The sequence below is a fragment of the Mesoplodon mirus genome, assembly GCF_964341445.2.
Source record: "Mesoplodon mirus genome assembly, chromosome: 12".
Taxonomy (NCBI): domain Eukaryota; kingdom Metazoa; phylum Chordata; class Mammalia; order Artiodactyla; family Ziphiidae; genus Mesoplodon; species Mesoplodon mirus.
This window is the reverse complement of record NC_138988.1, coordinates 36261615-36276390: the sequence shown is the minus strand read 5'-3', so window position 1 is coordinate 36276390 and position 14776 is coordinate 36261615. Positions and strand designations below refer to the sequence as shown.

Sequence of the window (14776 nt, the reverse complement as noted above, 5' to 3'; positions counted from 1 at the left end):
TATTAAACTTCACAGATACTGCATTTTTTACAAATTAAAGGTTTGTGGCAACTCTGAATCAAGCAAGTCTTTCGGCACCATTTTTACAACAGCATTTGCTCACTTCGCGTCTCTGTGTCACATTTTGGTAATTCTTGCAATATCTCAAACCTTTCCATTATTATTATATTTGTTGTGGTGATCTGTGATCAGTGATCTCTGTTGTTATTATTGTAATTATTTGGGGGTACCATGAACCACACCCATATGAGACAGCAAACTTAATAAATGTTGTGTGTGTTCTGACTGCTCCACCGACCAGCTATTCCCTCGTCTTTCTCCCTCTCCTCAGGCCTCCCTATTTCCTGGGACACAACAATGCTGAAATTAGGCCAATTAATAACCCTACACTGGCCTCTAAGCATTCAAGGGAAAGTAAGAGTTGCATGTTTCTCGGTTTCAATCAAAAGCTACAAATGATTAAGCTCAGTGAGGAAGGCATGTTGAAAGTTGAGATAGGCTGGAAACTAGGCCTCTTGCACCAGTTAGCCAAGTTACGAAAACAAAGGAAAAGTTCTTGAAGGAAATTAAAAGTGCTACTCCAGTGAACACAGGAATGATAACACAGTAAAACAGCCTTATTGCTGATATGAAGAAACTGTTAGAAAGAAGGTCAAACCATCTACAACATTCCCTTAAGCCAATGCCTAATCCAGAGCAAGGCCCTAACTCTCTTCAATTTTATGAAGGCTGAGAGAGGTGAGGAAGCTGCAGAATCAAAGTCTGAAGCTAGCAGAGTTTGGTTCATGAGGTTTAAGGAAAGAAGTCATCTCTATAAAAGTGCAAGGTGAAGCAGCAAGTACTGATATAGAAGCTGCAGCAAGTTATCCAGAAGATTTAGCTAAGATTATTAATAAAAGTAGCTGTAACTAAACAACAGATTTTCAGTGAAGATGAAACATACTTATCATGGCACCAAGATGCCATCCAAGGCTTTCACAACTAGAGAGGAGAAGTCAATGTCTGGTTTCAAAGTTTCAAAGGACAGGCTGACTCTCTTGTTAGGGCTAATGTAACTGATGACTTTAAGCTGAAGCCAGTGCTCATTTACTATTCTGAAAAATCCTAGGGCCCTTAAGAATTATGCTAAATCTACTCTGCCTGTGCTCAACAAATGGAACAACAAAGCCTGGATGACAGCACATCTGTTTACAACATGGTTTACTGAATATTTTAAGCCTGCTGTTGAGACCTACTGCTCAGAAAGAAAGATCTGGAAAATAGTACTGCTCACTGAAAATGTACCCGGTCACCCAAGAGCCCTAATGGAGATACACGAGATTTGTGTTGTTTTCATGTCTGCTGATACAACATCCATTCTGAAGCTCGGGGACCAAGGAGTAATTTCAACTTTCAAGTCTTATTATTTAAGAAATACATTTCATAAGGCTACAGCTGCCACAGACAGTGATTCCTCTGATGGATCTGGGCAAATTCAACTGAAAACTTTCTGCAAAGGATTCATTATTCCAGATGCCATTAAGTATATTTGTGATTCATGGAAAGAACATGAACATTAACAAAAGTTTAGAAGAAGTGGGTTCCAACCCTCATGGGTGACTCTGAGGGGTTTAAGACTTTAAACTACAGATGTGGTGGAAACAGCAAGAGAACTAGAATTAGAAGTAGAGCCTGAAGATGTGACTGAACTGCTACAATCTCATGATAAAACTTCAACAGTTGAGGACGTTGCTTCGTATGGATGAGTAGAGAAAGTAGTTTCTTTAGACGGAATCTACTCCTGGTGAAAATGCTATGAAGATTGTTGAAACAACAACAAAGGATTTAGAATATTACATAAACTTAGTTGATAAAGCAGCGTCAGGATTTGAGAGGACTGACTCCAATTTTCAAAGAAGTTCTGTGGGTAAAACGCTATCAAACAGCATCGCATGCTACAGAGAAATCATTAGTGAAAAGAAGAGAGAACTGATGGGGCAAACGTTACTGTCTTGTTCTAGGAAACTGCCAGGGCCACCCCAGCCTTCAGCAACCACCACCCTGACCAGTCAGCAGCATTAAGAGAGGCAAGACCCTCCACCAGCACAAAGACTACAACTTGCTGAAGGCTCAGATGATGGTTAGCATTTTTAAGCAATAAAGTCTTTTTAAATTAAGGCATATACACTGTTTTTTTAGACCTAATGCTACTGCACATTTAGGTACAGTATACTGTGCATATAACTTTTATATGCACTGGGAAACCAAAAAATTGTGTGACTCACTTTAGTGTGATATTCACTTTATTGCAGTAGTCTGGAAATGAACCTGCAGTATCTCCAAGGTATGCCTGTACATATATTTATATAGTACACGTTATATCTTTAATATACATTACACACAATATGATATACAATATATATGTATTTGTATAAGGCAATAAAAGTATACAGCAGTGTTAAGTCTTAAAAATTGTTTCTTTTTAAATAAAGCCCTTCAGCTGCAATGAAGGGACTGGGTAAGAGTTAACACTACTCTCTTCAGAATTATATTTTCAACTGTAAATATAATCTTGAAATGCAACATGCATCTTATTTTCTACTATACTGAGAAAATTTGGCAAATAATAAAGGTACAAGGATTTTAGACATTTTTTTAACCTACCTCATCCGAAGGCTTGACTTAGTCATTTCATGATGTTCAATTTCTGCCTTTTTCATGTAAAATATTTTCTTAATAGAATTTGCATCCTGTTAAGATAAAATTACTTGGTTTAGAAAAAGTATAGAGAAAACGGACAGTTTAAAATGCCTGCAATCATGTACTGGACACTTTCTATGGCACTCCTTCCATCTGGAGTAGACTTCCATTCGATATCCAGAAAGCTGCATCCTCTAACCTTTCCACAAGCCTCCAAAACATCTCCATAATTAAATACAAGTTGAAAAGCCACCTAGCTCTTTCACAATTATTCAGGTAAGAGACAAAGACCTAATGCTGAACAGGGAAAAACAGGGGTGAAAATACAATGAACTCTACCTGTGTACACTAACCTTAAAACTGAAACAAAGGTACACTTCTAAGATTAAAGATTAGGCATGTAAATTTAGGATGAACATACTTGTTTAAATTAACAGCATATATCAAATCCAAGTTTCCCTTCTCTCCAAAATTTAGTTTAGGAAAATTAATCAGACCACGAAGTAAAATTCTTAACTGCATCAACAATTAGTACTACACTATTAAAATGTCCTATCGAGGATTAAGAATACGAGGATTTCATTTCTGATTTCCACTCAGTTTCTTAAAAAGATGCAAGATAAAAGTTAAAATTAACTACCAAAAGAAACTGAATCAGCATTCTGTAAATCTAAATGATTTTACTCCCAAAAGATTTTCTGACCATCCTTTGCTAAGTTCCCAATGATATATTATTAATTCTAGAAATTGCTACAAGCAACTGTCATTACAGTTCATTATGCAGAAGGACTACAAAACTTCTAGGAGAGAACTGCAAAGCAATGAAATAGTCATTTTACATTGTGTACTATACTACATAGATTGATTTTTATATCAGTGAGGTTTAAATGCAGGGACTACATCAATATTTAACTACAAAGTGGATCAAAAATAAACCTTGTCTGGCACAGAGAAAGGCATACAGATGAATGTATTAGAACCAAGAATCCAGAAATAAACCCATACATCTAGAGTCAACTGATTTTCAACAGGGTTGCCAAGACAATTCAATGGGGAAAGAATAGTCTTTTCAACATAAGGCGCTGGGACAAATGAATACCCCATGACAAAAGAATGTGGACTCCTACCTCACGCCTACCTCATGTATATAAAAATTAATTCAAAATGGCTCAAAGATCTAAATGTAAGAGCTGAACTATAAAATTCTTAGAAGAAAACGTAGGTGTAAATCTTCACAGCCTTGGATTAGGTAATGGTTTCTTAGATATAAAAGTACAAGCAACCTAAGAAAAAACAGACAAATTGGACTGAACCAAAATTAAATACTTTATTAAAATTAAAGACTTTTTTTTTTTTTTTTTTTTGATGCACCACTCAGCATGAGGGATCTTAGTTTCCCGACCAGGGATGAAACCTGTGCCGTCTGCAGTGGAAGCGCAGTGTCCTAACCACTGGACTGCCACGGAATTCCCAAAATTAAAAACTTTTGTGCAGCAAAGGATACTATCATGAAAATGAAAAGACAATCCATAGAATGGGAGAAAATACTTGTAAATCATGTCTGGTTTAATGTCCAGACTATGTAAAGTACTCTAACAACTCAACTTTTTATTAAAAGATGGAAAACCCAATTAAAAAATGGGCTGAAGATCTGAACAGACTTTTTTTATTTTTTTAAAGAAGACATATGAATGGCCAATATGCACATGAAAAGATGTTCAACATCACTAATCATGAGAAAATGCTAATCAGGGAGTTCCCTGGTGGCCTAGTGGTTAGGATTCCGGGCTTTTACTGCCATGGCCTGAGTTCAATCCCTGGTGGAGGAACTGAGGTCACACAAGCTGCACGGCATGGCCAAAAAAAAAAAAAAGCTAATTAAAACTATAATGAGGCCTTCCCTGGTGGCGCAGTGGTTGAGAATCCGCCTGCCAATGCAGGGTACACGGGTTCGAGCCCTGGTCCGGGAAGATCCCACATGCTGCAGAGCAGCTAAGCCCATGTGCCACGACTACTGAGCCTGCGCTCTAGAGCCCGTGAGCCACAACTACTGTGCCCGCGTGCCACAACTACTGAGTTTGCGCTCTAGAGACTGCAAGCCACAACTACTGAAGACTGTGCACCTAGAGTCTGTGCTCCGCAACAAGAGAAGCTGCCCGGGGCATGGCAAGGAAGAGTAGTCCCCTCTCACTGCAATTAGAGAAAGCCCCGCGTGCAGCAATGAAGACCCAATGCAGCCAAAAATAAAATAAGATAAATAAATTTAAAAAAAAACAAAAAAAAACCATAATGAGGGGGCTTCCCTGGTGGCGCAGTGGTTGAGAGTCTGCCTGCCGATGCAGGGGACACAGGTTCATGGCCCAGTCCGGGAGAATCCCACATGCTGTGGAGCAGCTGGGCCCATGAGCCATGACCGCTGAGCCTGCACATCCAGAGCCTGTGCTCCACAACGGGAGAGGCCACAACAGTGAGAGGCCCGCGTACCGCAAAAAAAAAAAAGAAAAAAAAAAGAAAAAAAAAACCCATAATGAGATAGTACTTCATACCCACTAGAATGGCTATAATAAAAACAAAACCAAAAATAGAAACGAGCATTGGTGAGGATGTAGAGAAATTACACTTGCACATTGCTAGTGGGAATGCTGGTGCAGTGGCTTGAAAAACAATTTGGTGGGGACTTCCCTGGTGGTGCAGTGGTTAAGGATCCGCCTGCCAATGCAGGGGACATGGGTTTGAGCCCTGGTCTGGGAAGATCCCACATGCCGCGGAGCAACTAAGCCTGTGCGCCACAACTACTGAGCCTGCGCACTAGACCCCATGAGCCACAACTACTGAGCCCACGCACCCTAGAGCCCACGTGCCGCAACTACTGAGCCTGCATGCCTGAACTACTGAAGCTCACGTGCCTAGAGCCCGTGCTCCACAACAAGAGAAGCCCACACACCACAATGAAGAGTAGCCCCTGCTTGCCACAACCGGAGAAAGCCTGAGTGCAGCAACGAAGACCCAAAGCAGCCAAAAAAAACCAAAACAACAACAACAACAACAAAAAAACACAACAGTTTGGTGGTTCCTCAAAAAAATTAAAAATATAGTTACCATGTGGCCCAGCAATTCCATTCCCAGGTATGTATTCAATAAAAATAAAAATATATGTCTACATAAAAACTTATACATGGGGCTTCCCTGGTGGCGCAGTGGTGGAGAATCCACCTGCTAACGCAGGGGACACGGGTTCAAGCCCTGGTCCGGGAAGATCCCACATGCTGCGGAGCAACTAAGCCCATGTGCCACAACCACCGAGCCTGTGCTCTAGAGCCCGCGAGCCACAACTACTGAAGCCCGCGTGCCTAGAGCCCGTGCTCCGCAACAAGAGAAGCCACCACAATGAGAAGCCCGTGCACCACAACGAAGAGTAGCCCCTGCTCGCCGCAGTTAGAGAAAGCCCATGCGCAGCAACGAAGACCCAACGCAGCCAAAAATAAATAAATAAATTTATTTTTTTTAAAAAACTTATACATGAATGCTCATAGCAGCATTATTTATAATAGCCCAAAAGTGGAAGCAACCCAATGCCTAGCAACTGATGAACGGGTAAATGAAACATGATATATACATTTAATTGAATACTATTTGGGAATAAAAAGAAATACATGCTACAAAATGAATACCTTGAAAACATGATGCTAAGTGAAAGAAGCCAGTCACAAAGGACCACAAATTGAATAATTCCATTTATATGAAATGTTGAGAATAGGCAAATTCACAGAGACAGAAAGTAGACTGGTGGTTGCCTAGGGTTAGGGAGGTTGGGAGGAAATGGAGAGTGACTGCTAATTCATTGTGGTGATGGCTACACAACTTGGTGAATATACTAAAAGCCATTAAATTATACACTTTGGGTAAAATGTATGGTATGTGAATTTTGTCTCAATAAAGTTGTTATATAAAAATATTGGTCTCTACTCTTATCAATGAAAGCAACAACAATAAAACTAACCTTGAATACTTGAGAACCAGGCTCATTATAAGTTTTGGCATTTTTTGCTAGGAGATCTATATCTTTGGCCATTGCATGAACACTCTTGTAGCTTCCATTCTATAGTAAACAACAAAATATAGCAGTTCCTCTTAAGCAACATGACCTTTAAAAAAAAAACCTCTACGTAATTTTAAACTGTCACCATATTTTAAGACTTCATTGGAAAGTATACATGTGTCATCTTCTCTTTTATAAATTATTACTATGGTCCATTTACAAAACAGTTTTTGAGATAGGTAACAAAACCAGAGCTACACTATTCTCATAAAAACAACTTACACTTTTTAAAAAATCAAAAAAGGTAAAAGTTATTTTATTTAGCAAACATATAGTGTTTACTGTGCCAACCACTGTTCTAAATGCTTCATGAATACTAATTCATTAAAGAGTATAGACTTTGGAGCCAGACTGTCTGGATTCAAATCCTAACTTTTCTCATTAGGTGATGACTCAGGCAAGGGACTTACCATCTCTGTGCTTCAGTTTTCTTATCTGTAAAATGGGAATAATAACAGTATCTACCTCATAGAGGTGTTTTAAGAATTAATTAGCTAACACATAGGAATTCTATCTAGGTGAGTGTTACTTGCTGCTATTACTGCTGAAGACACAGGGAGGGGGGCACTCAAAGAGAACAAAGTCTCTATTTTCACTAACCTTACACTCTTAATGTCTGTTGTAGGTAACTTTTACTCTGAGATATCCTAAAACTATTTGGAAGCAAATAAAAATAAACAACAAAGCTTTTGTTCCCAATGTACCTTTCACAATCAGAAATGGCGATGACCAATGCGCTTTAATTTTTGTCCTAAGGTCAAGATTTACTATGCCAATGAAGATTTTCCTTTCCTTCCACAGAAAAAAATGCAAAAGGGACGCGGTGTTTACTCCTCCAACGCTATACTCAGTAACATCTCTAATTTGTTTACATTATATTGCTAGTAACTCCTTACAGAGATACCTGCTTCTCTGTTTTTCTAAAAGGCCCTAAAAAATGACCACAGGCCAATCTGCCCTAAATTATGTTATTTTTACATATGGTCACCTTCATACCTGTATCCTCTGGGCAATGGTCTTGAGGTCTATAGGCTCCTTAATTATTGCATAATAGTCTGGATATTGCTGGAAGACAAAACCCAAGCATGCTTAATAAGTAAAAGTATCCAGCTAATGAGAAAACAAGGAAGTATACTGACTATCTGTTAATCAATTGAGCAGCTTTGTGAGATTAAGGCTAAAGACACAGTTATACAGCATATTGTTTGTTATATTTGAAGCAGAAAGCATTTGATTTTTACAAGCTTTATGAGATACCCAACAGCATGTTGTAGGACTTTACAGTTAGTATTTGGTAATTATCATTATATAACTAATACACCACAATTTAATGTTTTTAAATTTTCTAAATTCACAGATCACACAATTTTAAATTTAAGATGCCAAGATATCTATGCCAGGAAATGAAGCAAAAGAACGTTTTTGAAGGGCTTATTATAAGCTCTTTTAATTTAGCAATCTAAATAGCACAATTATATCCTATTTCATATAAAATACTAAGGATCTACAAGAAGTCAGGTTGCAAGATTTGTTAGCTTCATGTCTAACTTAATGCTTCTACTTATCTCAGTCAAAATATTTCTTTTCAAAATAAAACACATTTTCAATGAAAATACATTAAAGAGTCAAAGCAAAATTATAAACAATTTCTGATTTCGTATCAAATATTAGCTCAACAAAAGAAAAAGAGTTAAACATTTAGAAGAATATACTCGAAAGGTTTCACAAAGCCTGGAGTTCATTCACTGCCCTGAGTCTCTCCTACAGGTTTTATTCCTTGGAGAAAATAATTGAAGTCAATCAAAAATCAAAAGTTGGTCTCTTCAGTGGGGGACAAGTGTCAAGGAAAGTCAGACTGTGCTCTCCAGGCTCTTCCTACCTGTTCAAATCCTTGGAGCCCAAAAAACAAAAACAACAACAACGAGAGACCACAGCGTTCACTCAATTACTGGGCTAAAGGGATGATCTCATTTCATCTGATCCCTCAGCTTACCCCTCTCTATTTTCTTAACCCTACTCCTTTCCTTCCTTAGATCAAACCCCTTGCCTGCCCCTTCTCTTCAACAATTCTACTTCTGAGAAACAATTCAGAAGACAAATTATGGCAGAGACGCCCAGGCTAGGGTACAGCATAAAGCAAGTTGTTGGCCCAGGTATTCCCAATCTACCTCTCCCACTTAGCCAGTCTCACTCAGGAAAGATTTATAAAGGAAAGAAAAGGAAAGACCTTCCAGGTCTCAGTCTTTGTTGTCTTTCAAACTGTCACACCCCAAGGGACCAATGGGAATCTGCTTTCCCATATCAACTCCTGCTGCATGGTGTCCCTGAAAACCCTCCCAGAATAGGGGAACTGGGTAGTAATGTTTTAGTCATCCAACTCACCCTTGATGGCTTGATCACTACTGATTGTACCATGCAGAGTAAGAATAAATCCTGAGTAAAGACTGTACTCTTTTCTTATTTCTTTATTGTGATAAAAAATACATAAAATGTATCATTTAACCTTTTTAAGTATACAGTTCAGTGGCTTTAAATACATTCACATTATTGTGCAACCATCACCATCATCCATCTCCAGAACTTTTCACCTTCCCAAACTGAAACTCCATACCCATTAAACTACAGCTATCCACCTTCCCCTCCTGTCATCCCCTGGAAATCACAATTTTACTTTTTCTCTCTATGAATTTGGCTACTCTAACTACCTCCTAAAACAGGAATCATACAATATTTGTTCTTTTGTGACAGGCTTATTTCACTTAGCATAATGTGTTCAGGGTTCATTCTTACTGCAGCATGGGTCAGAATTTCACTCTTCTTAAATGTTGAATAATACTCCATTGTCTGTATATACTACATTTTATTTATTCATTCACATGTAGAGGAACACCTGGGTTGTTTCCACGTTTCAGCTATTGTGAATAATACTGCTATGAACATGGTTGTACAAATACCTCTTTGAGACCTTGCTTACACTCTTTTGGTATATATCCAAAGTAGAATTGCTGGATCATATGATAATTCTATGTTTCATTTTTGAAGAAGTGTCTTACTGTTTTTTCTTTCCTTGAAATTTTAAATGTATGACCAATATAATCATTATATTTTTCTAATCAGATCCATGCTTAGGACAGCAGTGGTCAGATATGCTTTATTTCTAATGTTGTAATTGTCCTACAACTAGTCACATTGTAAATAACTAGTCTTGTTGATGACTGATGGGTAAAGCTGCATGCTACCCATCAGTCAACAAGCACTTCTTGCAAGCCTCTGACATGCTGGGTTCCAATTACGTGGCAGGGACACAAAAGAAAATATGTCAGCCCTTGTCCTTAAGAGTTAGATAAAAAAACGAAAATGGCCACAATGGAGTTAAGCATTATAGCAGAGTACTTCTAAAAGTATATCTTTATCTAGAAATACAAGAATGCAGAGGCCACAGAAATTTTTGTAGTTCCAAAGGCTAAAGTGGAACTTTAGCTATGTTAATCGCTTCTTGGATGTGAAGCCACAAGGAGTTCTAACACTTTTAAAGGGTTTCATTGGTCTAGAAACCCTCTTCCTCTTTGGGGTAGAACAGTACTTATTAGGTCTCTCTCTCTTCTTTATCACCAGACGATCAAAGAGAACTAAGAGAGGAAGAACTCATTTATCTTCCTCTCATTCTGTCTCCTGAGTAGAGAATGTGGCTTCTCTTTTATAAATAAAAGGCTTAGTTTAGCTGCTCATTTTATCTTTTTCTCCCCCCTCCCCTATTTGATCATTTAAGAATTACTAATCTTAGAAACAACCCAAATGTCCATCAACAAATGAATGGATAAACAAAAAGTAGTAATATGTGGTATATACATACAATGGATTCAGCCTTAAAGAGGAAGGAAATCTTGACACATACTACAATGTGGATAAACCGTGAATATACTACGCTAAGTGAAATAAGCCAGACACAAAAGAACAAATACTGTATGATACCTCTTAAATGAGGTATTTAGAGTAGTCAAATTCATAAAAGCAGGACTGTGGTTTCCAGGGACTGGCAGGAGAGAAAAGTGGGGAGTTATTGTTTAATGGGTAGGAAAATGAAAAAGTTCTGGAGATGGATGGTAGTGATAGTTGCACAATAATATGAATGTACTTAATGCCACTGAACTGTACACTTAAAATGGTTAAAAGGTAAATCTTATGTTATTGTATATTTTACGACCATAGAAACAAAAAACAAAAAGAATTACCAATCAAAAAAACAAAAACACAACTTAAAAAAAATCCACAATCTTTTGCTGAAGTAAAATGACAGAACATATCCTATGTGCTTACTGCTGAGACCATGAGGAGCATCTCTTGGCTATCTCCAATGCCTTGCATTAGCCTTACTTTATTTACTAAGAACAGAATTTCTTAAGTACTTAAAAAAATAAACCCAAAAAACACTTTAATCCACCTGTCTTCAACTGCATCACTTACCACTTTAGAAGGCAGTTTCTGAAAAAGTTCGCTAATGAGACGTCCTGATGGATTTGTGGCTACAACTATGGCTTCAAGAAGCTGCTCCAGGATCTCCTTCAAGTAACTTGGAGAAGACTGGGAAGAGGCGATTGTTAAGGAATGAGAGAGGGAAGAAATAAGTACCTTGGTGAGAGAAATCCAAAAATAAATGCTGATATTAAATAGCTTCTAAAATTTTACAGCTAATTCAAAAGAGCAACTTCTAAACAATACTTATTTTAAGTACAATTTTCAAGAATACCACAGAAATTCTCTGATGCTGGTCATGAGGGGTTATACTCCCACGACAGCATATTTGAAACTAATGAGGCCACTCATATTATTTCAGTAACTAAATCCTTTGAATCAGGTCCTTTTACTGAACTCTATTCACAACAAACACTCCACAGTGAAGTTAAAGTGCCATATGTGTGAAATGATGGAAATGCATACCTTTCAAGGGTCTGAGTAACTGAGATGGAGAAAACGTGCCCCATGATACCTGCCCATTTCTGTATCTGCTGTTCACGTCTACTGAAATCTTGGTATTCTGGTGGAACAACTACATACTTCTGGAACTACATACTTTTAACTATGGGGTGCTCTGCCAGACCTAACAACCGAATTCAAGTTATATCAAAATTGAATGGAGGGCTTCCCTGGTGGCGCAGTGGTTGAGAGTCCGCCTGCCAATGCAGGGGACACGGGTTCGTGCCCTGGCCCGGGAAGATCCCACATGCCGCAGAGCGGCTGGGCCCGTGAGCCATGGCCGCTGAGCCTGTGTGTCCGGAGCCTGTGCTCCGCAATGGGAGAGGCCACGACAGTGAGAGGCCCGCGTACCGCAAAAAAAGAAAAAAAAATTTTGAATGGAGATTAAGCCAACTGATGCAATCACTTCTGCTCTCCACACTGGCTGGCTTACTCCTACCTTAGTCACTGTTTCAATATGGGAAAAGATATGCCCCAAAGAGTAGGTGGCCAGGGAGGGTCTAAGTCTGAAGCCAGTTTCTACAGCAGCAGTCCCCAGGCTTTTTGGCCCCAGGGACTGGTTTCGTGGAAGAAAATTTTTCCACGGATTGGGGGGGGTGGGTGGTCAGGCGGTAATGCGAGCAATGCAGAGGATGGTTCAGGTGGTAACGAGAGCAATGGGGAGCAGCAGATGGAAGCGTCGCTCGCTCGCCCGCCTGCTGCTCACCTCCTGCTGTGCAGCCCGGTTCCTAACAGGCCATGGACCCCTGTTCTACAGTCAGATATGGGATGTCTCAGTCAAGGTTTATATTAAATAGTACTTTAAGCCCAAACCATGTTTTGGGCATATAAAGGTTAATGGTTAATTCTGGTTTAAATCATAAAAGCACTAGTACTTTTGTCCTAATCCAACAGAAGTCTTATTTAGTAAAGTCTCAATTTTAAAGTCCAACATTAAGCCCAGAAGAGAGGGTACTGACATCTCTTGAGCCTACCAGCACAGCACCTGGCAAACAGACACGCAATAAATATTTAACATATAAGATATGTGATTAGCTGAGACTCCCCAACCACCTAAGCTTAGAGAAGAACCAAGATAACACTGATGAAAGCAGACGAAAATACTCGTATTTAAGTCATTTACTTACTAGTTAAAACATGACACCACAGAGTAAGCTTCAAAGAGGTGAGTTATGTCCTGCAGCCAAGATTCCTCTTCTCCCAACCCAACCAGCTACTTTGGAAAAATGTTGCAGGTGACAAAGGGAGCAGGGAGTATGAATGCATTCACATAACTTATTCTTTGGGTGTCTTACTATTTAGTTGCAGAAGAGAGATGCAATTCCTTTTACTGTTCTTTTTCCTCTTTTTAAACATGTGTGTTTATTCAGCAAGTATTTTTCAGTACCTACATGTCGCGCAGAGTCTAGATGCCAGAATAGGTGAACAAGGTAGTATCTTTTGTGGAGCTATCATTTTACTTGAGGAAGACAGAAAGTAAACACATAAACTAATTCTAAATACGTTATTTCACATATAGTGATAAAAACTATAGATCACAGGGCTTCCCTGATGGCGCAGTGGTTGAACGTCCGCCTGCCGATGCAGGGGACACGGGTTCGTGCCCCGGTCCGGGAAGATCCCACATGCCGCGGAGCGGCTTGGCCCGTGAGTCATGGCCGCTGAGGCTGCGCGTCCGGAGCCTGTGTTCCGCAACGGGAGAGGCCCCAACAGTGAGAGGCCCGCATACCGCAAACAAAAAAAAAAAAACAAAACAAAACTATAGATCACAGAACAGAGTGGTGTGATGATGGGAAAGGAGGAGCACAGAGCAAACAATTTGACAGAGTGGTTAGGAAAGTCTTCTCCCAGTTTACATTATTTTAAGTGATGTTAGAATAATGCAGAAGACATAGTCACAGGCAGGGTCAAAGGAAGCGGAAGTAAGAGCAACTGCAAAATTCCAGAGGCAGGAACACACCTGGCATGTTCTAGGAACCAGCCTAACCCACAAAAATATTCCTAACTAAAGTGACTCCATCAACTTTCCAACTTTCAATCACAACACTGCCTACCCTTACAGAATATCTCAATATAGCAATACTGGACCAGTCCTTGATAATATGAAGATTCTCTTTAAAACTGAGCAGGAAATATGCATTAATGTAAGAGCAATTCATGAAAGCAACCATGCATGTTACATGTAGTGCAGGATGTCCTAGGATTCCTTGTAACTGGAGTGGGGCTCGCTGGCTGCGTGTCCCTTTACCCTCCCACTTACCAACACAACTGCACAGAAAGCCCATCTGCCCACTGGGGCCAAGAGAAATCACAGGCAGGGGCCTCATCCACCTCCCAGTAGTCTATCTATCACCTATTCCAGTGGCACACTTACTCCTTCGGTCACTGTGCCTTGATTGTCTTGCCCATCTTCATCATCATCTTCATCATCTGCTTCTCCTTTCTGAACAAACTCATTTCTTGTTCGAAGGTACAAATCCCAGAGTTTGCAAGCAGCTTTATATTCAGGAGAATCTGGCTGTACGTTAGCAAAGAGAAGAGAAAAAAAATATCACTTTAGTATATTATTGTAAATCAGTTACTACTTTTAAAGCATCCTGTTCCAGCAGATTGGTATTCTAAGACATAACTTTGAAAACTCTATTACAAATTAAAAAATTCTTACGAGTAAAAGATACATGGGCCTCAATTCCTCTTCTGAAGAACTAAGTGTATGTTTTAAAGGCATTCTGGAATCAAATTATTTTATTTATTTATGCCCTATCTCATTACAGAAAGACTTGAAGAAAAAAATAAATGATTTGCTAAATAAAGGCTAATTATTACTAATACACTAAGAAAGGCAATTTAAAGGATAAGACCCAACTTAAGGGATACAAGACTAAAGGACAGAAGCTAATGATTGTCCTGATTATCACTTCTATTTTTAAACTATTTAACACCTTATTTGAATATTTTCTTTTCCTGAAGTACGGTGGGGATAAACTAACTAAAACTTTCCAGTAAGAACAATGCTGGGGGACT

The 14776-nt window shown here is 39.1% G+C and overlaps 1 protein-coding gene across 16 annotated transcripts in view; it reads right to left on the bottom strand.

Moving 5' to 3' along the window:
* PBRM1 (polybromo 1) overlaps nucleotides 1–14776 on the bottom strand; it is a gene marked incomplete at its 3' end in the record, with an annotated part of 101683 nt that overhangs the window by 71769 nt on the left and 15138 nt on the right. For all 16 annotated transcript variants that reach the window (XM_082639600.1, XM_082639586.1, XM_082639587.1 and 13 more), the window contains 5 exons: nucleotides 14127–14270; nucleotides 11243–11359; nucleotides 7775–7843; nucleotides 6680–6778; nucleotides 2644–2729 (listed from right to left, as the gene is read on the bottom strand). In XM_082639600.1, coding sequence (XP_082495726.1) covers nucleotides 2644–2729; nucleotides 6680–6778; nucleotides 7775–7843; nucleotides 11243–11359; nucleotides 14127–14270 — 515 coding nt within the window. The remainder of the gene's footprint in view (nucleotides 1–2643; nucleotides 2730–6679; nucleotides 6779–7774; nucleotides 7844–11242; nucleotides 11360–14126; nucleotides 14271–14776) is intronic.